Raw genomic sequence first — 27,198 nt, forward strand, 5'->3', positions numbered from 1 at the left:
GACTGTATGATTCCACGATTCCAACACTACCATTCCACGGTTCCCCGTTTCTGTGACACCGTGCCGCTCCCCTCAGCTCCTGCGCGCGCCTCCCGCCTTCCCGTCCGTGCGCCTGCGCGGCCGCCTCACGAGGGGCGGTGCCATCGCCACGTCCGCGGAGGGGGCCCAAGATGGCGGCGGCCGGCGGCGAGCGGCGAGGGCCGGCGGGCCGCGCCTTGTGCTTGCTGCTGCTCTGCGGCTGGGCCCTGGCGGCCCGCGGGCAGGTTTCCCCCGGTGAGCGTCGTGGGGCCGGGTGGGGGGCGGGCTGCGGGCGCTGCGCGGCCGCCCTGCCGGTGTCTCCCACCAGTCTCTCCCACCGGTCTCTTCGATGGGGCTTGAAGCGCTGTGTGGCCTCGGCCGGCGCGGGTCGTGCCTTGAGGTGACCGGGCCCGACCCCGGGCCTGGCCTCGGCCTCTCGTCTGTTTGGGGTGGGTTGGGGCAGCGAGCGCTGGGCCCTGCTCAGGGGAAGGGCAGCGCCCGGGCGGGGGGCGGGAGGCCGCCTGCCCGGTGTGCACGGCTTTTGTTGCTGTGAAGAGCAGTTTAGCCGGTTACTTAATTCATCAGATTTGGGGTTTTTTTTTCTAACTACTCTGGCTGCGTGCCTAGTTTTAGTCTCCCCCTCCCCTAGAAATTAAGTTTATGTTAGTCTGCAAGTTGACCCCTAGTTAAGTGTTTTCTTTCTCCCCCTTAAACCTACAGACGGCTGTAACCAAAGGCTAATGAGTGTTTCAAGGGCAGTGAGTTTCTCTTTGTTTTAGATGGACTACTGGCTGGGCAGTGAAGAGAAAGGAATTAGTGAAGGAAATAAAGGGAACTGTTTGATCCCTCAGTTCCTTCTGTGCTTGTCAGTCAGTATATCCACACCAGCTCTATTTGTGTTGCCCCTCACCTGGTCTAATGGGTAGGCAGAAGAATTTGGGACAGAAACCTGTAGGAAACTGAGAATTTTTAACTTCAGGAATCATGAGACAACTTGCTTTCCAAATGCATTTTTCCTGGAAGTGAATTTTAACCGTGATCTGGTTTTTATGTGCGGTATTTACTAAGAGGGTTGTGTTGCTAATCCTGTCACTATGGTTGAACATTAGTATCTGTTTCTGAAGCTGAGGCATCTCTGGATCTAAAATCATCTGACAGTGTTGTGTAACTGTAAACAGTGCAACCACCGTTTATAATGCCAAATAGTTTTGGGTAAATATCATAAATCAGTTGTGGTTTAGCTGCTAAACTTCCCGCTGCTACTAAAATAAAAAAACCCTAAGCTTATTTTAGGAATAATAGGAGTTTGCTCTTTTTTAGTCTGAAGCTGCAACAATAGCTAGTGGGAGACCCTTGCATTTAAGCATATATCCTTCTAAAACCTCCATGTTAAAATGAATTCAAGAATAATTTGAAGTGTAAGGCCAGATGCAACATAGTTTTATAGGCAAAATATGCTTGTTTGTATTTCAAACAGTTTAGCTATTACTGTCTAATAGTTTTTGTCTGTTTGGGGAGGGTAGGAGTAAAGTTGACCTCACAACATGCCAACTAGCTGTAAATGTGCAACTGCCTTTCCTCGTATTTATCTCTGCATATGCAATTAGCTGGCTTGACTCCTGAGGGGAGATCAGAATTCCCTAAACTTGTCCTGGATGAGAACTGAACAAGTTAATGTTGATATGATAATTCAGATGAGTAGTTTTTTCAGCAACAAGAAGTGTATTAGATGTGAAATGGCTGACTGTGAACTTCAGCAAAGAGGCACCATGGTGTCTGGTTCATGTGAGATGAGTTGAGTCTTCTGTATTTTACAGTTGGTTAAAGAGTCATTCATACTGCAAAAGTGTGCCATGTAAACAAGAGCTCTGTTGTAACTGAGCCTCAGCAAATATACAACTTCCATGAATAACGTGATTCAGTGTCCCCTCTATAATATTTTACTTACAAGTAACCTGACACAAGCAGTCGGTTGACTGCTTCGTTTCTAGAGTCTGTAACTTTCCAGCGAGGCTTGGAATTGTTTAATGACAGTACTGTTGCTTTTGTAAAATGAAAAATTATTTTGGCATGCCAAAATACAAGGCAAGTATGGTTTCCCTATTTATATGAAAATGCAGACTGAAAATCTAAAATTTTTTATACATTTTTTGAAGTGCCTCTGGATTTGAATCTGGAAGTGATGTGCTGCAAACATGAATAGTTTGCTAATTTTTAGGTTTAAAAAAAATTGGCTATTCTTAAACTGTCTCTGCATCTTTTTTTACTGTCCTTTGGATAGAGAAGAGGGACAGTGGGCTCTGCATCTGGATTTAATGCTCACTTTGTTTTTATGTAGTTCTGCAAAGCCATCCCAGCTTTGGAGAGATGCTGAATTTGCCTGAGGGTGCATTGTTACAGTGCTCTTTCTGACTTACTTCATTACAATAATTGCTGCCAACAGAAGGCATTCCTCCAGGAGCACGGGCAGTCAGATTGTCCTTTCTTCAGCATTTCTTTTTAACCTGTGGCTCAGTAGTTTCATTTGAGTTAATACAAGGTTGGAAATCTTTTTCAGTGTCTACAAATTCAATAAAAATTAGTGCCTGGGAAGAGGTGCTTGGGACTCTGTGTCCTGGCTGAAGGGGACTTTGCAGTGTCTTCTCATTTTTTGTTGGGAAAACATGCAGTGGTGAAAGATGAAAAACTTAACTGCAGTAAAAGCTTTCCTGAGAACATCCTCCTTTGTAGACCTAAGCTCAATCTGTGGGAAGAAGAATTAGATGGACAAAAGGCTAACCATGTATGATTCTGCAAGACTTCATGAATCCACAGGGGGAAGGATGACATGTCTTTGAAGTTCTTATGTCTGGAAAACAGGCATGCTGAGTTTTTCAGGGACACTTTGCCATACTAATCTAGAAGGCACTGTACTTCCAACCTTTAGTTCCTGTCCCACTGAAGACTTTTCTTTGGAAGTTGTCAAAGTACAGGAATGTGTATTTCTGCAAATGAATTCTAAAAAGTTTGCAGTGTGACATATGCTGTATTCTTCATATGATTTCTCGTCTGTGAAAGAAATTTGTGGCAATAGTTTTCTGTCACAGGAGAAGTCAGTGCCTTGTGCATAGTACTGATTGTTTCTCATCCTTTTCTCAGGTCCTGTGAAACCAGAGATGTTTACAAGAAATAGTTCATCTAAAAGTGAGAATGAAACACTGAGTAGATCCCAAAATTTGACAGACAGCTTGCAGAGTTTAACCTCAGCAAGAAAGGAGGCATTCCCAACAGCAGCCAAAATCAATTCGATGACTGCAGGAAAGCCACCTACAGCAGACGGTGACTCTTCATCACCTGTTGTCCTTGCTAGTCCGGTATCACAGGTGGATGTTGATGGTTCTGAAGATGCTAAAATTGAAGAAGAGGATCTTCTAACAGATTTGAAAGACACACTAAGTAGTTCCCCACCCATCATAAAAGAAACTATGGAGTCAGATGGAGATGACTATGCTTACGAAATGACACCAAATTCCAGATACAACCCAGACCTTCTAGAGATGTCAGAAGATGACAACTCTGACACCATCAGTAACTACAATGAGGAGATCAAGACCCTTGATGAGAAGATAAAAGGTGTTTCTGTCTCTGGGTTGGATGAAGAAGAAGACAGTCATTTCTTTTTTCATCTGGTTGTAGTTGCCTTCTTAGTAGCTGTTGTTTATGTCACCTATCACAATAAGAGGAAGGTAGGTGTGCTCTGAAAGGTTGAGAGAAACAGCTGCAGTGCTTAAAATAAAGTTGCATTCCCTTGTACACTTCTTTAAGAAGCAGAACGTAGCTTTTTGAAGAATGAAATCTTTGACCACTTAGTCTTGTGGTGACACTAATATGCAGATCACTAGTGTCATTTTTATCTGCACAATGAAAATAGACTCAAATCAAACATTTACAATTAGAAAATGAGTTAATTGGTAACATCAGTAATCAGTCAGTACAGTAGTGGACACTGGCAGTGCACAACATGAGTTCTATAAAGGAGACCTGAGCCAAGTCAAGTGGGGGTGAGCGATTAACTAATTTTTTTTCTGCACAGGATTATAAACAACAAATTAAGGGAAGTTTAATTGCAAATGGTGTGGAAATGTTATGACTGTGATAATCCTTCTAATAGTTCACTTTAAGATGGTCTTCATAGTATAGATATTTTGAGGGTGTAACTACATACTTTTAGAAAACGTTTAACACTGTTTCCAGTTTTACATAGAGAAGCTACTAAGTTATTATTTTCAGGTAAATGTTTCTTCAGTACAAACTAATTCTCTATATTTCAAAAGTATCCTGACTGGTGTTATTTCAAAATTTATTGCTAGCAGTAAAAATTAACTCCAGCCCAACCAGACCCAATAGAGGTGCATGCACAAATTTGCATTAAACCATAGTTTAATTTTTAGTATGATGAAATTTAGTGTTTATCTTTGGGGAGAACACTGATTTGGGTGAGGATTTGCAGGATTCTGAAAAGAAAGCAGCTGAAAACCCAAAACCTTCTTTACTGTGCAGTGGCCTGTTTGTAATGTGCATTGCCAACTCTTTGTAGGGAAAGATGTTGAAGACTTGCATTTGAAAATTTATCTGAGAGCAGTTCAAATAAGTGATTAAAAATGCCTTGTCTTTGCCACAGTAACGCCCTTGCCAGCATGCAGGGTAAAACCATGATGTCACTACCACTGTGAAGCTGTCTATCAAACCCAAAATGTTCCTGCACAGCATCTATAAGTTGTCCCCTTTTTCTTTCAGATCTTCTTACTGGTGCAGAGCCGAAGGTGGAGGGATGGCCTGTGCTCCAGGACAGTGGAATATCATCGTTTAGATCAAAACGTTAACGAAGCGATGCCTTCCCTGAAAATAACCAATGACTACGTGTTTTGAAAGCACTGTGATTTGAGTTTGCTGAACTTATCACTCTTTGCCTGCCCAGTCATGTAATGATATTCAGGTATTCTAAATAAGCTGCTTGTATGGAAATGAGATGTACTCTCTTTGACCTGGATGTTTTGGAGATAAAATCTCACGGAAGATCAAGGGCATGATCCATCTGTTTGCTACTTTGGTCAGGTTTTATATCAACTGTAAAGATACAGAGTTTAATAAATTAGTGATATTTCCATTCATTAAGCATCATTCCCTTCTGTCTGGAGCAGTCTTAGTTATACTACAAAAAAAAAAGCATAAAATATTTTAGGTCTAATAAGTTAATGACACTGGCATCACTAAATCAAATTAATGATCTCTTTGCTAATCGCTTACATGGCTCATAAATTCCCCTATATTGCAAACTGAAAATATAATTACTTTTTTCTGTGCTTAAATTCTGATGCTGCAAGTCTTTCATCTCTTTTTTTCATATTCTGTTGCTTGTTGCATAATTTGATCCTATTTTAGGCAAAATGGCTAGAATGGCAAATTAATAATTTCTGTATGTGTTCATGCTGTAAATAATTTAAAAATAATTATGTATAACCCATTTTATTTCAGAAGTTTTATACCATATATTTCCTAAAATGCTTAAGGTGTTTGTGAAGGTATGCAGCTTCCTGACTGTCCTTTTTTTTTCCTCTAATGCTGTTTATGACTACTTCATTGTCTTTGTAATTAATGAATGGAAAACAAGCCTTGTTGAATAATCTTACTAAAATATAGATAGCTGACAGGCTTTCAATATATCAACGTTTTCTGTTGAATTTTAAGACGGTTGGGAAATGGCTATGTGATTTGTTATATTATTAATGGGAGAAACTGTAAGAATAATTTATTTGGTTGTTCTTCTGACCCAGGTAACAGACAGGTGAAAGTAAGGGTGTGGGGGCTGCCAGTCTCTGGACAGTGCACTCTCATTTTTGACAAACATTTATGCATTAGTGTAAATCAAGTTACTGGTACAGTAGTTCTTTTGGTGGTGGTTTTTTGGTTTTGTTCCTTTTTGTTTGTTTTTGTTTTGTTTTTGTCTTTCGTACTTCCATTATTTATGTTTTCATGAGTTGTAAAATATAAAATTTTAGTTTTCTGTACATTCTGTTTGTGATTTTGTTTTCAAACTGATAAATTTGTAAATAATGGTTAATCAGAATCCCATAATTAATGACTTGGTATTCAAGTAGTTATGTAATGTTTGGAAACAAATCAACTTCATGCCTGTTGGCATGAGGACTCTGAAGGCATGATATTGTCTTATGAATGAAGTGCTAAAAGTTCTGTATCCTACTGTTAAATGCATTCTTTTCATAACCACAGGAAGTAAAGCACAAACAAAATATTCCAAAACTTTTTCTTGCAGTAATTTTTATCATATTTGGACCTGTATCACTTAATATTTTGAATAAGGTTTTTAAAATAAATGATAATAATAAGCCTGTGTTTCTTAACTATTTCACTGCTTTTATACAGTAACTTATGATAAAGAACTTGCTTATGCTTGGAATTGGAAACCATTTCAAAACCATCTTCTCTGTTGCCCATACTGGGTGTATGAAGGTTTGTTTTATGCATCTGTTCAGTGGTGTGTAGGGTAGATAGCAAGGCTTAAATGAAATCTTTTATGCTATTGGAATTAATACATTCTTTAATATGATTTGCTTAGCTTAAGTTGTATAGTTAATAATTCTTACCTGAACATACTTTAAAGTGTAACACTGCTGTGGTCAAGATCTAAAGGGAAAGGTTACTTCTCAAAACTTCTTTAGGATATTTAAATATTGGAATTTGAGGAGGTGGCTAATGTTTTTGCACCCAAGAAGTTCAGTAACTTTGTCCTTAAATAAAGTTACTGATTATAAAGTGTAGTAATTTTGACAGTAGAAAATAGTATGTTCACCCTTAGCAGAAGCTTGTGTTCCTTTCAGCTTGGTATCACAGGCTTTGCACAGAGCCCACGGTGAACAACCTGACTGTGCAGAAGTACAGTGATACCCACATGAGAAGTTTCTTTTAAAGTGTTACTTTCTCTTCAACCCACCCAGTGAATTAGGCCAGCGAGACAGATGTTACATTTTCAGCCACTTCTCTCACTATAATAGCTACAATACTGTTAAAAAAATACAGAAAATTAGCATCAGTCTAAATTAGTAGAAATAAGGCATATTCTGTTATTTTCTGGAGTTCATAGATATGAATTTCATCCATGTTGGCTGTCTTCAGCCAACAGTTCAGCTGGTGAAGCACAGTTCAGCTGGTGGATAAAACCAATGTAAATGTGTTCTTTCAGCTTTCTGAACAACTAACAGTGTCTTCTTTAAGACTGTATGTTAATATGTTTGAGGAATAATCTTGCATTTCCTTGCCCTTCTTCCTTCAAATTGTCCTTGTGAATAGACTGTCTCTAAGGAGAGATATTTATTAATCTTTACAGCTTTTAAGCTGTTCCTTACAACAAACCCACTAACTCCTGGAGGAGGAATGCACACAGCTAATGGCAAGGTTGACAGCTTTCCCTAAAAAGCTTACAGAAGGCAAAGGCCTGGCATGAGCTTAGTAAACCAGGTTGTTTTGCAGTCATCACATTTTAAAATGCTTGTAGGTTTGCCTGTGCCATGTCAATACCTATCTCACAGATGTGGGATGTTCATTGGGTATTCATGCCTAATGACCTGCGGCTCCCTTGGGCTGGACTGCAAGTGTTAAATCAACTCTCTGCTGAATTGTCCATGTAGCTGTTCTCTGAAAATGCTCTTCATGAGGTTACCTTGGAGGAGAAAATCACACTATGAACATTTTGCTCATGAAGTCTTACCCGGACTGAAACCTTTTGAGTTGGGTAAGTAGTATTTGAGGTCATGAAATGATGGTTTGCACATGTGTCTTCCCTAGCAGAGTACAGCTTTGCCTCACTCGGGTACTTCAAACACTTAAGATGAGCAGTTACTCTTTGCTTGCTCTACTGTGGTGCACATCCTCTGTCAAGTAAGAAAAACTTTAGAAATATTTTTTAAAATTAAGTTCTTCACTAATGATAATAAGGGCAGCTTATAAGAATCTGTTAAAATTCAAAGGGAATTAATTTGAATTTGAAGTCCTTGAAGTTCTTTAAACAGTGGCTTTAGTTTGGGGAACTACCTACACAGATGCCCTGTTTGGATACTAATTTATTTTAAGGACTTCTGCTGAGTCTGTCACCGTCAGGTTGACAGTTACTGCAGCAAGTTGCCCCAGGAGATAGTTCGGTCACACCAAAGTTTGTGGATGCATCACAGCAAATGATACTGTCATCATAATATCAGTGTTCTTAAAACCTGTCCACTGCTGATGCACAGCGTTCAGTAACAAGGGCTGCAGTGCCAATTAACGGTGGTGATTTGTATCCTGAAAGAGACATCCTGCCATCCAGTCCCTGCTGTGTGACAGTATAAAAGTGTAGATGCACTTCTAGCAAGGTGACCCCGGAAACAAAGCTGGCAAATAGCGATCTCTCAGCTCCACCCTGGCCCGGGGCTGTGCCGAGTCGTTTGTCCAGCTCCCTTGTGTGTGATTCTCCCATTGAAAAGGGTCCTCGCAGTTGTGCAGGTGAAAGGTTTGACATGCATACAATGACTTTGACGTTTTTTTTCCAAGGATACTTTTTCATTCTCAATAGCCCTTGGACTGTTGCCTGAGCAAGGGAAGTGCTTGCTGAATTGGCTTGGGCAGTCAATAGCTGTTGCCTAATAGCACCAATAGAGGGAAAGGTTTTTCCTGATCCGGTTTTACAAGCACTCCAGCAGCACCAGGAGAGTGTGGCATATGTCATCCACTGCGATAAAAGAGCCATTTGCTGATGAGGCAATCAGGATTGAACTACTGGGTTTTAATTTCTTTAATTGAATTTGCTTGTGGAAAATTAAGAGCAGGCAATCAAAAATTCATAAAGTGCTGAGATCAAACAGGAAAAAGCGAGTGGATTTATGTCACATCTTACCAACAAGAAATGTCTTCATGAATTTCTTTAGTGAAGAAAGGAAACACTCTCACATTAAGGTGAATTATAACTTCCATCAGTATTCTGATAAAAGGAATAAAATATTCCTGAGGAGCTTTCTGATTAAACTTCCTGAGATGGAAGTTCAAGCTCTATTTATGTAGGTCCTTGTTAGTGGCTGGGTTTTATGAAATGAGGAAAGAAATAATGAATAGGATAGTTTAAACAAATCATACATTTCACTTTTACTATCCAGGAAATCAGGTCTTTTAAAATATTTATGGTTTAATTTTCATTTAGCACCAGTGCATATTATTCAGCTCTAAGTCAACTGTCCTTGGCTGCTGCTCAGTTGTGTACAGGGTGAAGAGAGAAGGGTTTATCTGAGCAGGGTGCTTTGAGTTATGGGAAATTAATTTGCAAGGTGGAGATGAAAAATGTCATATCTCTTAAATGAATTTCAATGCTATAAAAATAATAGAAAGGGAAAAGAGAGAGTTCTGTATCTCTAACACAGACTCCTATTAATAAAAACACTGGTCAGGGGTTTTCCAAGTTATGGTCAGTTTAGGAAACCTCTGATGAGCCACAGTAGGGCAGATTTTATTTGCTTTTATTGTTGGTGGCAACCTGGCATGCTGAGCAAAGAGAAACCTGGCTGGCAGCAGGTACCTGCTCAGGCTTTAATTTTCTGCCTAAATTTGGAGGCAGTGAAGCCTCCTGGGGTTGGGTGGCAGGAGGGACTTGTTATCTGGCAGCTGTTGTTGCTGTGGAAGGGAAGGAGCAGCATGTCCCAGCAGAGGAGCTCTTCTGAGTTGCTATCAGGGAGTGAAGGCTGCAGGTGTGTGGTGGAAGGTCCAGTGGGCAGCACTGGCCAGCACCTGGTTCACTGAGAGCCTGACACCCCGAGGGGAGGCTCTTGCTTTCCCTGCCTTGCCATGCTCCCTGCTCTGGAAGGTAAGTGGGTTCCTAACCCAGTGAAACAATTCCACTTTCTTTTTGAATCCTATTCCTAGGCTGATTTTCAGTCATTTTAGGGTGCTGAGCTGGTTCACTGTGCAGCCAGACCAGTGCCAGAGCTGGCACAAGGCAAGTGATGGGGGTGTTGAGAGCAGAGATGGGGCTGATTCCTGTTCAGTAGCAGCAAACTGTTCATTTTTGTTTCTCATTATGGTTTCGTCATCGTTACCATCATCAAGTTTCTCATAACCTTGTGTTGCCCCACAGCAGGGGAGGTTGGAACTAGATGATCTTTAAGGCCCCTATCAACCCAAACCATACTGGGATTCTATGGTTCTAGAGCTGTTTCTGAGTTGTCTCATAAAGCCCAAACAAGAGCATTTCGCACTGTAGAGGCCAGGTGAGCAATGGTTACTGCAGTCTCAGCATCATGATTTTTGTTGCTGAGAGGCCAAGCCAGACGGAGGATTTGGGGTCTCTTCTGGTTTGCATTGTTTTTTGTGGGAATTTTCTTGTGGGGAAATCTCAGAGCAGACTCTCTGGGGAGGCTGAGGGGTGGCGCTGCCCTGTGGCAGTGCTGGTGTGTGCATGGTCCCCAACACCACAGCACCCTCTGTGATGTGCAGCTTCCCTGTCCGGTCCGAAATCCAAACTGAAGCTGCATTTTGTGCCCCTACAAGGCTGAATAGCTTTTATGGGAGTGCTAAATCCTTGTATAAGGCTGATAGAGCAGTAATCTTCAAGGCCATATATCTCAGCCACCCACAAAGCAGCAGAACTAACAACATCATTTTTGCACCCTTTTTTTTTTTTACCATCAAGTGCCCTTTAAAGAGAAGTTCCTGTACTGGTTTTTGTTAAACTTTTCTGATACAGACCATATGAATATCCTTGCTGTAATAAAAAGTGGTTAATACGAGAACTTCTCAGCTTCACTGTTTCCAATATATCTAACTAGAAAGGGGAGAATGACATCTTTAATTGATCCTTAAATCATTATCAAAATAATTTAGCAGCCTCCTAAAAGTTATTTTTAATTACAAGGTCTATTGCCTTGTTAGTAACACTGAAAATCACTAATCTATGCAATTTCCTATCTTGAGTAAAAATAAAATACGTAGATTGTGTTATCCTTATTGAGGTTCACTCATTGAGGTTTTATTAGAGATTAAGTGAAAACAGATGTAATCCTTTTGTACTGTTCTGTAAACAATGTTGAAATGTTGCTATTTAAGGAAGCTGATGGGGTTAAGAACTGGACTTGAGTTTCACAAGTGTACCCAGGCTGCTGAAATATTTAAAATTCAGATTACATGAATTGGGGGACCCTTGTGTTTGTTGATCACAAAGCTGACCCTCATTATCAGCTGGCTCTGCAAGGCAGTAGGATTATGTTGTATATTTTTGTCAGCACTCTCCTGCCTTTCATCTTGCCATGTCACAAGGTGGCTTGTGAGGACTAATGGAAGTGCTTTTTGTCCCTGGGGAAAATGTTTATGCTCTCCACATAACTGTTCCCCTTCTGCAAGTGGGGACAGGGAATTAAACCTTCAAAAGTATCCACATAACAGCTTTTGCATTGCAACAAGCCCTAATGACTCACTTTAGAGGTATCTTTGCAGGTTAACTCATGGTTAATAGTTAAATTTCCAAATTGTAACAGGGTGAACATTCTCGAGCTGCAGTCACTGGGGCAAGGAATAGCTGATTATAAAGGTGCAAAGTTTTTTCAACATCTAAAAATTGTCCTTTTAGCATTAGCTGACAAATTCTAACAGTTAATCTGGAATAGGTTTTAGTTTATAATGCGTGCTGACTGTGAATCCTAACAGCTGGAATGCCAGATGTTCAAAAAAGGAGAATCATATTCCACATTGTTTGGGGAGGGAAAGAAGGTTGGAGCAAAGGGCATAATGGCATCATGCAGAAATTAAGCCAAAATCTTCCAAGCGACAATGTCACATTTTCAGTATCATTTCTGGGAAAGATTCTCTGCATTGGAATAGGTGATCCCTAGAGAAGGAAAAGCTGTCTTTGATCCTGAGTACAGAGGGTTTGGGCTGGGTTGCATCACAAACTGATAAAAAGGCTCTGTAACACATGATATCTTAGCAGTTTTGGGGCAGCTGGAGAGGCAACCATCTTTTGTGCAATTTGTTATAATTTTAGCTTAACATAAGGTGTGCAATTTATCCAGGGGCAGCTGTGATGGGTTCACAGGGAGTAGTTCAGGGACTGGGGGAGGAGGTGGCATCTGAAGTCCTCTGCTGTGGCTGAGTGGTTTGTGAGAAGGATGTCCTTCTGCATCATCCTTGGTCTGCATGGGACTGATCTGCAGGAAGAGCTTGTTAAAGAGAACCAGGACAGTGAACTGGGTAGTTTCTTTATCTTCCACCCCCAGGAAAGAGCTCACCCTTTCTCATTTCAGTGTGAATATTTTGGGTATCACAGTACAAACAAGATGTGTTTTGCTGCTGGTGGGCAGTGGCTGTGAGAACAAAAAGATCCTTCTGTCATCTCTGGTACTTGCCTGGATTGCTGCCTGCTCCTGCCTGGGCTTGGGCAAGCAGGCATTAAAAGCATTAAATAAAAGTTGCATTGCAAAAAGAAGAGGATGATATGTCATCTGGCAAGCAAGCTTACCTTACTGGGGCTGTGAAACCATCATTGTTGAAGAAAACTTTTCTCGAAGTAATACCCAGAAGAAAAATAATAATCACTTTAGATAGAAAAAAAATTATTTTTCAGTTTTCCCTGATGCTCACCATCTCTTGGAGCAGCCAGCAGGGGGGAGTGTGGCTGCGCCATGGAAGGCACCTGGCAGCCAGAAAAGAGCTGGAAAAGTGCAAAATAAGTTCAAGAATGAGTGTTAGGATAAATTTCTTTGGACAAAACAGACACTGTGAGACAGACAGCATGAGTCCATAGAGCCACCCAGATGTGGAGGGGTGTTAAGGGGTGTTTGCTTAAAAAAAAAACCCCCAGTTTATTTTATTTTAAAAAATCCTCAAGAAACAGAGTTTTTTACCTTGGAGCAATGACCTCGATGATCTTACACTGTCTTTTCCAATCTAAATGATTCCATCTCCTTCTTACACTGCATCCCCAGGCCTTTATTTTTTAGTTTTGTCCTGAAAAATGTGTGTCTCTAACATCATAAGCTCTTATGTATTAATCCATCTCAGCTGTAATAAGTTTGTAAGAATAAAAACTGTCTTTACTCTTGGGGGGCTCAGCAAAATAATCTCCAGCTTTGAAATCGGAAAGTTCTTCTCTCAGGGAAAAATAAATGTTTCCTCAATCTAACTTATATTTCTATTGTGCAAGAGGAAAACATTGGAAAACAAAGACATGAATCTCCCTAAATGTTATTGCATGGGAAAACAGCAATTAATAGAAAGCAAAAAATGTTGCTATTTATGGGATTGTAATATGATACATTTTACCTGACAGCACCTTTTTCCAGAGCAATATACAAATGATTGCTATATGCTTGAGTAAATACAGATTTAGAAATATGTCACCAAAACACCAGTTAATAGATTAATTACTTGCATACTGCTAATACTTAGTTCTTGTTGAACTTGATGTCTGAAAACCGGTTACTTTATGTCTGTAAATAGTTTGTCTGCCTAATTACTCGCTTAGTCATTTCTCCTTCCAATTACACACATGTGCAGTCGTCGCATGGGAATTGCTAATGCTTGCGGAGCTGCAGTGTTGGGCAAAGATATCTTAGAAACTCAGGGAAGAAATTTCTCCATTTGGGAGAAACATAAAAATTCTCATCTCTACAGCAGCTGCTCTGTCTGCGGGGATCTCTAGTAAGGCCTCCTTCCTTCCCCAGTGCTACAGGAAAAGAGCCCAGTGCTGAAAAAAGCTCCAGACCAACAAGCAACGCTGGGAATTGTGCATCATCTGCAGTATCCATTTGTCATCCTCCTTCTTTAAGTCTTGACATGCTCCACAGGAGTCCTTCAATGGCTCTTGAGCCACCAAAGGTCAAGAGAACCCTTCTGAGGGCTGTGGAATATGAAAAAGATGAGTTATTCAGTGCCTAACAGCTGAGAGCAGGAGAGGGTATCCTATCCCCGTCCTCAGAAACCCCAGTCCCTGAGCAAGTCAATCCTGTATTGCTGATTCATTTTCATGTTTACAGCAGCAATTAGCTTCCGTTAAAATTGATTATAACTCCCACCAGGGAGCACTCAGAGCAGAGTTCTGCTAATGTTCAGAGGACTCTGATGTGCCTCTGATCCTGGCAGTCCTTCATACTATTCCTCTTTATGCTCCACGCAAAAAATAAAATTGAATATAAAAGTTAAAACAGCCACTAAAATTGGTACAGCCATTAGCATGCCTCTTTCCCCAAGATTAAGGTGATAGATTTCCTAAAAAATGTTAATCATAATTGCTAAAAGAAAAAGAAAACTATCATGGTGGCACCCACCAAGACTTCGGGTTAGCTTCCTGCTTTATTTCTCTGTAACTTGCCAGTCCTAGAACGTAAAGCAGGATCCAGAGGTGGAAACAGCATCAGCAGAGATAATGATAAAAAATTTCTATGTATTTCTGTCCAGTTTCTGGTTGCTTTGAGTGCTGTTTAATTTCCCCCTACAATGAACTGCAAACAGATGCTTAGGTAATTGAGGGCTGAGGCTTTAGAGATGATGGTCCAGGCTCTGATGCTGTTACTCAGGCTGGATTACACTTACTTCAAAAGCAATCCCACCAGCTTTGGTACAATAAACTGAACAATATTGAAGGGGGGAAAAAAAGCCTAAACTAAACTTAGCACTGTGTGCAGCGCTGTAAAGGAAAGCTGTTCCTATTGAAATGCCACTGACAGCTTGTGCTGAAGCTGCAGGAAGGACAAAGTAGTCTCTTAACAGGTTTGCTTCTTTTTGCCAGATGGTCTCAATCTTGTTTGGGTTTACAGAGCTCTTCTCCCCTCTGTCTGAATGGCTTCTGAGATTAATGTCAGAGGTTTCTGCAGGAGGCTCCTCTGAGGGTGAGGAGCAGAGGGGCAACATTCTGTCTGAGTGAGGAAAGTAAAGAAAAGCAAATGCAGAAAATCATGGGGAGGTTTGGCTCCCTGGCACAGGGTTGAGAGCAGGGGGAATGTGATTTCCTCCCCTCTCTCTGCTGACACCTTGGCTCAAGGAAGGTTGCCCTGCTGGGGGTATGGGGAGCTACCAACTATGAAAGGAGGAAAAGATGCCACTTCTCTAAAAGTAAACAATTCTTTCTCCTGTATTCGTGGCATGTGCTGCAAAGCATGACTCAAAATGCCCCACTGACTGAGGGAAGGGGTTGCCTGCATTCCCCATCAAATTAGGGAAGTCTTCTTGGGAAGGTGGAGCCACATTAGTGTTCAGGGCTGGAGATGGGCAGGTAGATCTTGCATGAACACTCAACAAGTCTTTGGGTCTGAGGGTTTCTCTGCTGTACCAGCAAACCTCCCCAAATTGCCATCAGCCCCCTCAGCCTGGTTGTGTTCTCCTGGGAATGCACAGCTCAACCAGCTTGGTCTTGCTGAGCCTTAGTTTGTCGTGAGGAACCCAGCAGAGATGAGGGCATTCAAACAAGCAGCCAGTTTTCTATTTCAGGACAGATTATCTTGAAATATTTACTATAGAGGTGCTGATGGAACCAGCGTGTTCACGTCAAAATGTCTGACTGACATGTTGGTTTTCAAATAGCCCTTTGCTCTTGAGATACTTAAAAGCTTTTCCAAACATATTCTTCTATCTCTGGGGACATAATCTGCATGTTGCATTTCTGGTGTGATAAAGATTGTCTTTTTGCTTTTGGGTGAGAATATTTGAATGTCACAATTCCTTCTACTTGCTAAGTGGGGCATTTACAGATTTTTATACCAGCATTTACAATTTCTTGTGGAAATCACTGGTTGGATAAAGGTCTTCATTACAGAAATTATTTACATAATGCATCTCCTATTACCATCAATCCTCTTAAAAAAAAGAAAAGAAAAAGCCAAATCCTCAAATATTTTCCTCTATTGAGAACACCAAAAGCCTGTTTGTTCTAGCAGAGCCTCCTCATCCTCTTCTGCATGACTGAAGCTCAGGGCATGGTTTAGACTGCATATGCTAAGTGTAACTGCCCCAAACTCAGAATTGCAGGAACACGTGGCATCTGAAAGTTGCAAAATTATGTAGTTGAAGCCCTTCCTCTCCACTTAGAGTTTTCACTATTTCACCACATTTTAGGGCTTACATTTGAAATTTTGCCTTTCCCTTTATTTTAGACAGATTAACACTTTATAAATAAAGATATGAGAATTATGAAAACTCTGGAGAAAGATGGGTTTTGTGGTGATAAATTATGCAGCAGCCCTGTCAGTGATGTGTGTTCATTAACAGTGTGATGCTACATGTATTTTATTTGATGCCAAACTGTAAGATGAGCCTTTCCTTGCCTGTGCAGCTGATCCACACATCCTCATTAAGCAGCAAGATCCAAACTGTGCATGTGCCATAGCCTGGTGTGATCCCCGGGGGGGGTTGGGGGGCTGGACCACAGCTCCATTCTGGCACTGCTGCTGCTGTTGCTGCCTTCAGGGGTTGTTTCTGATTCCTGTGCCCCAGCTGGGCTCGGATATGCTATCATGTACCTACATCTCCTTGCAATAACACAGCAATAAAACTGCAAGATGCCTACAATCTGTTTGTAATCTCCAGAATATCACCACCTGCATCCCATGACTAAAGGATGTAAATACTTCTTTCTGCGCAGAGCGGATAAAACTTTCTCGAGGGTCAATTGCCAAGAGAGCAGTTTCAGTTTTGCAGAGGTTGTAAAGCCTTTTTTCCCCAACAAAATAGCTTTTTTCTTTTTCTTTGTTTGTTTGCTTTGTTTTGTTTTGTTTGTTTTGTTTTGTTGTTGTTGTTTCTGTTTTGTTTTTGGTTTTCCCCCTTTTGCTCACTTCTCTTTCCAGGGAGCCTGTTGTTCAAAGCTCAGCCCAAGGACTTGCAGAGCCCTGGGGTACTCCAGGTTACAGCTAACCTGGAGGCTTTAGATGAGATGCTTTGCAGCAAAATTGTGAACATCTGACTTGTTCTGTATTACAGAGGGAGAGAGGCTGTGAAATTAGGTATGTGTTTTCCAGTCCACCCAGGTGTCTTTTCCAGCTGCAACACTCTCTTAATCTGAGGTAGGAAGCTGGTATGAGCTATGAATACATTTATTATTCAACAGTAGCAACGGGATATGTAGAATGTGCAGGCAATAAAAACATGGACACTTTCCAACTGCTGTTGGCAAAATGCTTGATTTGGTTGAGATTTATCATAACAAATCAACTCTGCTGGAGGTCGGCTTTCAAATACTCAGGTATGTGAGAAGGTGTACAAAGGTGTTTGTGGTGGAAGAGCAGCCGTCACAGCAGTGGGGCTGAAGCTGTGACACACTCCAGCAGAGCTCATCCTTTCTGACACCTGCAAAGTGGCCATGTGCCTTGCCTTTGCAGTTCTAGAATTTGCTACAAATAATTTTATTGCAGTGCTGTCCAAAGGGCCACACCCCACTGAGAGCTGTGATGAATGGAACATGCTGTTACACTGTAAAAAAAATAAAAATAAAGTGCTCTTAGCCCAACCAGGTGATGCATCTCCTGAGTGTTCCAAACCTGTCCAGGTTCAGTATTCAACACTTTGCTCTCCTGCTTTTGACTATGATCTTTGCACAGCAATTGGCATTTTGGGGCGGTTGCAGCATCTGATTTATACCCAGGCAGCTTAATCCTCAAAGGGAATTAACACTTCAGTGGCAGCATCATTTAGGAATAGCACATTGCTTGCCTAGGAGATCATCTTTGCTGTAACTAATTAACCCAGCACGCTTAAGCGCTTTGTGCAATTGACGGTGGAGTTCCATTTACCTCCAGTTAGGTGGAGGGAGCCTGGTGAGCCCCTCCGTAGAGAGGGAGAGCAGCTTCACTGTCAGCAGCATCACCCCAGGGCTGCGCCAGAGTTTTTGGTGGTGGCAGAGCTGCCACAGGGAGTCTGACAACTAAAATTATTTCCATTAAAAAAATCTCCCATGGCTGAGTATTCAGAATACTTAATTAGCTGAAAGCCATGATATCTGTCAATCATGTGTTGCCTCAGATTTTGCGTTTAAAGGGCAGAGTTATTACTGAAGACTTATTATTAAAGGAAATTACTGGTACGGTTGGCTCAGATCTCACTAAGAAACAAGATTATAGATAGGTAATGTTACCATGGAAAGCCAAGCATTTTAATCATACCCCAGCATGTATAGAGTTTCAAAAGCCATGCTACCAGAAAACTTAACAAAACCCAGGTGCTGGACAGATACTTGAATATTAGTGAGCACTCAAGGGAACTTTTAAAGGATTGAATTTGTCTTGGGGCTTTGCTGCTGCAGCAGAGTCCTCACTTCTGTCTTGCAACAGAAGTGTGTTTGACACACATTGTGTTTGACATACATTTAAATGGATGCACAGTGTTACAGAGCAATGGAGAATTAAATCCTAGGGGAAATAAACCACCAAACTACTGTATTTCCAAACATTAGGAATCTCAGGAATATGTGTCCCACAGAGGCTGCTGTGTTGGCTGCTGGTTCAGTTCACAGGTGCAGTATGTTTTACTGGTTTGGTGCTCTTCCCAGAAGAACAGGACTCAAGTGTGTACTCATCATGAGATGAGGAAGCCAAAGGGAAAACCCTGGGATGTAAGAGAGCTGATTTGTTATGGGTACATTGAAGAAATAATAATAGAAGTAGTAGTAATAACAACAAAAACAACAACAATAATAATAATAACAACAATTCTATTCTGTCTGTTGCCATACACTTCCTGTGATCTCATAATGTTAATAAGATCATAAAGAAATTCTGGAAAATTTTGGTCTCAGTCGTGAAACCAGAAGGGGATGCTCTGGTCTTCTCCAGAGTGTCACAGGACAGTGGCTCTGTATGCAGCTGACTGATCATAGTTTCTTCTTATGCAAAGAGAAGTTATGACTATTTGGAGGCATATTCTCTTAGGCAGGATTTAGTGCCTGAACTGTGATCAGTGTCAGAAATGAGATAATACCATTCTTTACCCTTCTCCTGTCTGTGTGCATAAAGAGCACATATTATCAAACACAGCAAAGAGGTGAGTTTGCTGCTAGCCAGGAGAACTTTTTGATTGTATTCTGTGAAGGAAGCCTGATGTTTAGACCTTATGGACCTTATGGATGTGTGCTAGTGATTTCCATGGTGGAAAAATATACTAATCTTCTATTTGGGAAGACATTTTAGGTCCATTTGATTTGGCTTAGTTTGTTTCCTGAGCTCTAATTTCTGAACCTCATGAATCTGGGAGACAAAATGACAGCTGTTGCAAATGGATCAGTGCAGAGGCTGATGTAAAGAAAATATGGACAAGTTCCTTTCAAAGTCAGTGTGGTCTGTGAAATTGGATTCACGGCTCAACAATGTGAGAGGAGGCATGAAGAGGCCATGCCTAATCCCAAATGCTCTCAGAGTACGGGAATAGTCGCTCACGGATTTCAGGCTTTGCTGTCACAGTTTCAGACTCACTGATGCTTATTAATGGTCCTACCCAGTCATCTTCTCATTCACTGTGGAGTAATCCCCTTTATGTTAGAGCATAGCTCCTTAGCTTTTCCTTGCTCTTTTTGCTCTCAGGTTTGGAGGGATGCCTTCATGCCTCACTGAACTGTCGTGCTCTCCCCCAGGACAGGATTGCTGCCTCCTTCATGGCATGTGCCTGTCTGGACCACACCATCACCCTTCCTTGCTTTCCTTCCCACTTCCCACTCTGAGTTATTGAACTGGGGAATTATTGTTAGGCAAACTATGGGTCCCTCCCAGGTAAAAGCTTTCAAGGCCTTTGCATACTATGAGTTTGTTGGTTAAACCAAGAGAAATGGCCTCATGTCCCATTTTGTGAGCGGTTAACTGCTGTTGTTTAATAGGTAAATGAAGTAGGTATGTTTTCTTTTTGACCCCTGAAGATGAGACTAAATTATATCTCATTACTTAATTGGACACATGTCCGGTTTTAGTGATTTATTATGCCGGAGACATGGCAAAGGAAAAGAAAATGTGTGACTGGGGAATACTCAAGATAAAAAAAGCAAAGAAAAAGGTTGTCCTTCTTGGACATAGCTTTTGAGCTTTAATTATCTAATATATATTTATAATGTTATCTCAAGAAAATATTTTTTTTTACTAATTAGTTAATCCCTGTCTGGTGCTAATATAAAACTGTGTTTCAGGGTGGTTTGTTGTTGCACAGTTGAGGAGTAAGGCAATTAGTAGTAACATACACTATAGCTGAGTTTCCAAACTTAGACAAAATGTTTAATGAGACAACTGGGATACATATGATTGGGAGCCAAATGTGTTGCAAGTTGCTTGCTGTTACTAAACTGAGCACACGTGGTTTGGAGAATCTCCCTCATAACTGCCCTGTTCCTCCCACTCGGCTGGGTTGAGCCTCCCAGGACAGCAGCGGTTGGAATTGGGGTGCTGTGGGCTGAGCTCCCTGCCCAGATGTTTTACAGAGCTGTTGAGTGCTTTCTCCTGCTGCCAGATCTCCCGCAAAGTGAACAGCTTTGTTGTAGGCACTATATTGCAATGTCAATAATTGATTATTTCAAGTCCTACTGAGATCTTGGCAATCAAATTGCTGGCAGCCTGGAAAATCTCAGCAGTGAGGTAGAAGACCTTTTGTCTTGGAACCTTGTATTTTCTGAAGTTGTATGTTTAATTGATGAGGCTGTTATTTCATCTGGAAGAAGGTGTGTTATCAAATAAACACACTTCAGTCAGGAATTCCTGTAACTCCAGTCTTAAAAATCAAAATAAACATGGACTGTGTGGATCTTTACTTACAGCCATCATTCACTGAGCTGAGCCCCAAACCCATATTTGAGGGCTGTTTCTCTGCAGACCAGCTACCAGCCTGCGTGCAGGCTTTGGGTGGAGAAGAGCCAAGTTAGGCAGTGCTGTTGGGCACTGCTGGCTTGGGCTGGGCTTTAGGTGCAGCTTCTTCAAACCCGAGTTTCTTCTGGCGCTGGAGGGAAGTTATTCCCAAAGTGCTTGTGGTGGAGAGAAGAGCTGGGTCTCCATCTACTCAGGGCAGTGATGCTTAATTCAGGTCCATCAGCCTCACAGGGGATGGGGACCATTTTTCCCATGGGCTATGAGATTTATAGTTCATCTAATGGTATCTTGGATGTGAGTCCAGCTCTTTATCTCCTTGGTGATAGGACAAGGCTCAGGTGACTGGTAGGGTGGAGACCTATAGGTTTTTATTTTGTTTTGTGCAAATTGGACAGGGCTCAGAGGCCTGGTGTGCTCCATCTGTGTCCAGTGCAGCTCATGAGCAGGTGCTGAGCAAAATGAAAACATCGTTATTTGGATGTCTCACTGACTCATATCTATGAGGTCAGGATTAAGTCCTAATTTCTGGCTGTTTGTCTCAAAAATGACTTAAAATTTTTCTATTCTGATTTCATAGAGCCAAAGAAAGGTTTGGGTTGGAAAGGACCTTAAAGCTCATCTCATTCCAACCTCCTGCCATGGGCAGGGACACCTTCCACTAGACCAGGTTATTCTAAGCCCCATCCAACCTGGCCTTGAACACTTCCAGGGATGGGGCATCCACAGCTTCTCTGGGCAATGATTTCTCTCCAGTATGCAACTTTCACAGCGGAGTAGTCTCTTTTAATTTTCATTATGGAGCTGCCATTAAGAAACAAAGCTGTCCTTAACAGCCAGTGTGATGTTGGTGCCCAGCTTGCACCATCTCCCCTAGCTGCCCTCCAGCAGCATCAGTCTAAAACTCAAACAATTCATTTTCTTCTTATTTATTAATAACAGTCCAGAAAGAACTCCCAGGGTGTCTGTCTGCAAAAACGGTCAACTCCCTAGCAGTAAACAGCAGTGTAGTAAATTAGAAAGGCATTTCATAACTTCAAAACTGATAATTTTTAAAATAAATGTTAATAAATTCAAAGGAAATTCTGTGATCCAACTGTGCCAGCCAATGCAAGCATTAAGGCTAAGAGTCAATCGAGACATAATTTTGTGATCATATAATTCAGAGTGGCTATGTATTCTTTCTAACTCATTTTTTATTGCTGCGACTCTATTATGGATAGCTGTAAAATTCTGTTTATGCCTATTTGTTCCTTTTCTTGACCCTTATTTAAAATGTAGTTTTTTACAATTCATTTTAAGTTGACAACATGTCAAGCTCTGCAGGTCATAAGTGTGTTAATAGGAATACACTCTTTAACCACAGGCTTTCTCAATGCATTACACCTAAGTTGCTAATTGGACTTGGAGAAATTGCTAAAATATCTTATGAAGATTGGGTCTGATCCACAGAAGCATTCCTCTGGATCTGTGTCAGTGCAATCAATTTCCTGACATCTGGTGCCTTTCCAGTTCCTTAAGCCCAGAATAGCCTCCACATAGTTTGGATTTGCAGAGCACAGAATTAAGAACTGGCTAAAAGTGACAGAAGTGATCCAGGTCACAGAAAGCACCAATTAAGTTTCTTAACTTGGTTTCCTAAACAAACAACACTTGTGATATCAGGCTCGCAGTGTCCATGCTTGTGTGGGTGTGTATCATTTCTTCTCGCCACTTTTGACCCTATTAACACATTTTAACTCTATTTTCTGATAATAGAGGCTTTGAAGTGATGATATTCCTGTAACTATTTTTGGGACCAAGTCCGGAGAGCTGGCCAGAGTAACGACACGTACACCAATTCGATTAAGCGTCGTTCTCCCTTTATTGTTTAACTATGTAAGCTTATATCTACTTTTTTGCAAAGATTCACACCCAGTCCCTCTAGACAGCCTCTAATCAGCGGGGGAGACGACCAGTGTATAAATTTGCCACCTTTGCCAAGGACTTTCAGGGCTGCCTGCAGCCAGGTGCTTTCCAGGCTTGCCTGCAGCCAGGGGCCAGTTCAGGGGTTTTTCCTCAGCAGCCCTGGATTTTCCAATCTTTCCAGGGGTATCATATGCCTGTGTTCCACAAGGAATCCCTCTACATAAATTTAGTGAAAACAAACCTTTTCAGAGATTTAGACTAAGGAAAGGCTAAAGCATTACCTCAAGTCCTTGCTGAGCAGTGGGGAATCAGAGCAGAGGGATCCTCTCACAGGGGTGCTGCAGGTGAGCAGAAATCTTCCCCAAAGCTCAGGCTTTTAAAGGCAAGCAGGACCTGCACTGGCTCTTGCAGAACTGCTTGTTTAGATCAACAGGAGAAGAGCTGGATTTTCCAAGTGAGTCACAAGCCCTGTTTTTTTCTTAATTGCTATAAGACATCTTTCATACCCTCTATTTTATCTTTGGATTCTTTGCCTTGGAGTCAATCCAGAAATAAAGCAATCAGAAGGCTTTGCTGTGTGCACATTTTAGTATTACTGGTCTGATGTGCAAGGCTGTATTTCTTGCTAGTGTAGTGTGTTGGTACATCTAATTTTTTTCAGCAATCCATTTAAGCAGCCCCTTGCAGGGGCTGTGCCAGGCAGTACTTGCCTTCCTGTTCCTCTGTTGGGTTTATTGTTACTTATAATACACTCAGAAGGCTGCAGCTTGCTTTCATCTTGCCTTTTTACTGCCTTGCTTATTTTTGTCTTCATCCCACTGTTCTCTAAAGAGGTCTTTATGAAGCAGTGTCTATCTACCATGCATGTCTCTTTTATTAATAATTCATTAATCAATTAAACCAGAGGGAAAAGAAAAGGCACCAAAACCAACAGCTAGAAGTGATCACAGCTCAGGAACAATGCTGTGCATATTTTGCACCTCAGGCTGCATCATTTGCTAGTGCTACCTGCAATACTCCTGCCAGAGAGCACTGGAGCTCTGTCTCTGTATATCTGCTTAAAAAACTCCAAAAAGTTCTTTCTTGCTACATGGAAATATGCTCCCAGGGAAATCAAGTGATATTGAGCAAAAATGGCACCATGTTTCTGGAGCTGGTGTTTGATTTTTGCATTTGAAGGGATGCAGACGTGTGTGTGTGCTTACCTGAGTCTGCTGCACAAAGCAATTAGAGGTTCATCAAGAATTAAAATTCACCAGTGGCTGAACACTCATTTAGCTGAAGCTTCTGGTAATGAAGTCAAAATTGTTTCTATAACATGCAGGAATTAATGCCTAATTCTGAGCAAGCAGTTTGTTTTTAAGCCAACATAATTTACCAGTTACTTCTAATACATGTTGGACAGAGAACAGGCTTCCTTGGTCCAACTCACTCTGAAGAATCACAGAATGGTGTGTGTTGGAAGGAACCGTAAGGATCATCCTGTTGTGACCCCTGCCATGGACAGGGACACCTTCCATAGACCAGGTTGGTCCAACCCCTGTCCAACCCAGCCTTGAACAGCTCTGGGGACAGGACATTCACAGCTTCTCAAGAAGCTCTACCCCATGACAGGGCAGGACCAGGGCAGTGGTCTGTGGAACACCCAAAGGAAAGCAACTGGATGGCAGCTGGACAAACGAGTGTGATCACTGCTGTTGTGCTTGTATCTCATTATTCCCAAGTAAGTGCTGTGTAAGCACCAATGCTGTCTCCAGTGCTCTTCTGGCAGTTTGTGCAGGGCAGTTTGATCATGCTTCTTCTCCCCAGCTTCAGCTGTGCACAACTCCTCCACCCTGGTGCTCACCACTGAATTGTTTTGGCTATTTTTCCATAACCAACTTTGCTCAACATGCCTCAAAGCTTCATGTGAAGATTCACCTTTACTTCTGTCCTCCAGAGAGAAAACATTTGCTCATTTTTCCTAGAACCTTCAGCATGTTTCATGCTAATCCTGCAGTATTAAGGCAGTTTAACTCTCCATTAATTATTTTGGAGGCGGTCTGGGAACTGCACGTGGTAACGACTGCGCTGCTCATTCAATGGGAAGGAAGTTCTCAGCACAATGTGTCTGGTCATCAAGGAGAGGCTTTTTCCTCTAAGGAAAGTTAAAGCCTTTTCTTAGTCTGCTTCTGACCTGGAGTTTGCCCCCTCTAATCCTCCTTTCTGTAGGCACAAAGAAGCACATTATGAATTAATGGAACTCAAGCAACTCTCTGGAGGCAAATGAATCCCCAAATACGTAAGATGTTAAAAAAATTCCCATACTTCATCCAAGCTTCTGCCACTAAGTCACGGGAAGGGATAACATTGTGAGTTTGTAATTTATTTCCATATTCCTTAATCATATTTCAGTAGCTGTTTGGTTTATGACCTTTAAAACCACCTTAGATTTAGATTGATAAATGGGTAGCAAATAAATTTAGCAAAATAAGCAATTTCAGCCTATGGAAGGTCAGCAGAGGGCTGTGCAATCATGGCTTCCATTAATACGTTATATTTCAGTCAAAAGCTTTAAAATGCTGAAGGTTTTCAGAGGGAAAACCTATAGCTGTGATGAATGGGTTTCTTCTAATAGCTGAATGGGAAATGAAAATCAAAGTTAGGGGAAAACCGCTTTGTATCCACAGCACAGATGAAGTTGGACAGTGGTTTTCCTCTGGCACAGGGGCAAGACAGTCGAGAGGGCTCAGTAACATGCAAATTACATTTCAGGTCAAAGACCATTTGAATAGTTTTGTAAATTAGTTAACTGATAGAGATTATTCATAATAACTCTTATTATTGTTGATACGAGGCTTGAGCTGAGGAGAATGACACAGGACAGGTAAAATAAATAGGTATCTCTCTACTAGGAGAGAGAGGGGAGAGAGCTCAGTGATGTCAGCTCTCCATTTCCCACTGGCAGCTCTTCCAGCAGCTTCAGTCAAAGGAGGCTGACTAGGCAGGGGACTGTGCCTCTTTGAAGAGGAAAAGTTTGTTAAATTAATTGCTAGCTGTACATTAACTCAGCTGTATGCATAACCATGTGTAGGGCTCTCCTTTTTGCTGGGGTACAGAAAGTCAGATTAAAGGAGAAAGCAACACAAAATCTTCTTACAGGAGTGAGATGAACATGATAGGTTCATGTTTAAAGCTATGGAGCTTTGGATGGGGCCCTGAGAAACTTGATCTAGTGGGTGGCATCCCTGTCCATGGCAGGTGGGTTGGAACTGGGTGAGCCTTAAGGTCCCTTCCAATCCAAACCATTCTACGATTTTATGTGGTCTATATTCTGTATGATCTATATTCTGTGTTATATATAGGATGCAATATAATCAGTCAAAAACAGAATTGAGGGAGAATCATTAAAAGAGAGATCCATGAGGTGCACAAAAGCCATACATTAAAAGGTGAGTTAGAGCTTGTTTCTGCTTCTCACAAAAGGGTTATTTTCACAAGTGAAGTTAAAAATGCATTATAAAATCTCTCAGGGTGTTTTTTAAAAAAAATGAAATAAAGTCAGTTGTTGCTTCTAAGAGCTGTGGGTTGGAATAGCCTGGATAAAAATCTCTTGGATGGATCCCACAAGGCAAAGTTGCCTTACAGTGATGTGACCTGGTCTAATGGAAGGTATCCTGGCTCATGGCAGGGCAGTTGGAACTAGACAACCTTTAAAGAGCCAATCTGTGGGGCTGGGATTTGCACAGGACAGGGAGTTAGGATGGCTCTATCCCCCATGTGAGAGGTTGCTGGGGCAGGCTGTGGTTTGCTTCTACAAAATGGGTGGTTGGGTGGCCTCAGCCTGTTCTGCCCTGGACTGACAGGAGGACGTCTTGCAGCCTCCAGCCCCAGGGAAGAGTAATCAGGGATGTGCCATTGCCCTATTCCTCTGGTCCCACAGGAGGCACAGCTCAGCTGCAGCCTTCTCCCAGCACCTAAAATTAAAATGCATGACCTCTGAGGGAAAGACTCATCTGTGGGATCAATGTGCACAGCAGCAGTGTGGAGACAGGTTGGCAGGAGCAGAGTAGGGGCTGGCTTTGTGGGAAGCCGTGAGGGTTATGCTGGCAGAGGACCTGTTGTCTTTGGAGTGGGGAACTGGTTATTAATGCTTGAATTGCCAGTGATGTTTGTGTCTGATTTAGTATCACTTAAGTAAGTGATGTATGATTTCAATTAGGAAGCAAAGATGCTTACTGCATCTCCATGATATGTTTGGATGGAGAAAAGTGCTTTGCACAGCCTTTCTGTTTCAGGGGAGGTAAATGGAGCACAGGGTGTCTGTGGGTTGCTTGCTGCAAAGTTATTTCAATGTCGGCTGGGAAAGCAAACTGTGCCAAGTGCCAAAGTCGCTGCAAAGTCACTGGGGTGGGCTCAGGGCTCTGCCTGGCACCAGAGCCAGGCTGGTGAGTACCATCAG

At 41.7% G+C, this 27,198-nt stretch overlaps 1 protein-coding gene across 1 annotated transcript; it reads left to right on the top strand.

Annotated features, from left to right (window-relative positions):
* The first annotated feature begins 128 nt into the window (after positions 1-128).
* On the top strand, positions 129-6,065 carry C13H5orf15 (chromosome 13 C5orf15 homolog). Its single transcript, XM_069029052.1, has 3 exons — positions 129-273; positions 3,157-3,743; positions 4,795-6,065. The coding sequence occupies exons 1-3, from the start codon at positions 171-173 to the stop codon at positions 4,924-4,926; spliced, it is 822 nt and encodes a 273-aa protein (XP_068885153.1). The 5' UTR covers positions 129-170; the 3' UTR covers positions 4,927-6,065.
* Positions 6,066-27,198: the final 21,133 nt, after the last annotated feature.

The sequence above is a fragment of the Aphelocoma coerulescens genome, chromosome 13, assembly GCF_041296385.1.
Source record: "Aphelocoma coerulescens isolate FSJ_1873_10779 chromosome 13, UR_Acoe_1.0, whole genome shotgun sequence".
NCBI classification, from domain to species: domain Eukaryota; kingdom Metazoa; phylum Chordata; class Aves; order Passeriformes; family Corvidae; genus Aphelocoma; species Aphelocoma coerulescens.

Coding starts and splice junctions, on each gene's coding strand:
- C13H5orf15 (XM_069029052.1), top strand. CDS start 171: ATGGCGGCGGCCGGCGGCGAGCGGCGAGGGCCGGCGGGCCGCGCCTTG. Junction 274..3,156: donor CCGCGGGCAGGTTTCCCCCG/GTGAGCGTCGTG, acceptor TCCTTTTCTCAG/GTCCTGTGAAACCAGAGATG. Junction 3,744..4,794: donor CCTATCACAATAAGAGGAAG/GTAGGTGTGCTC, acceptor TTTTTCTTTCAG/ATCTTCTTACTGGTGCAGAG.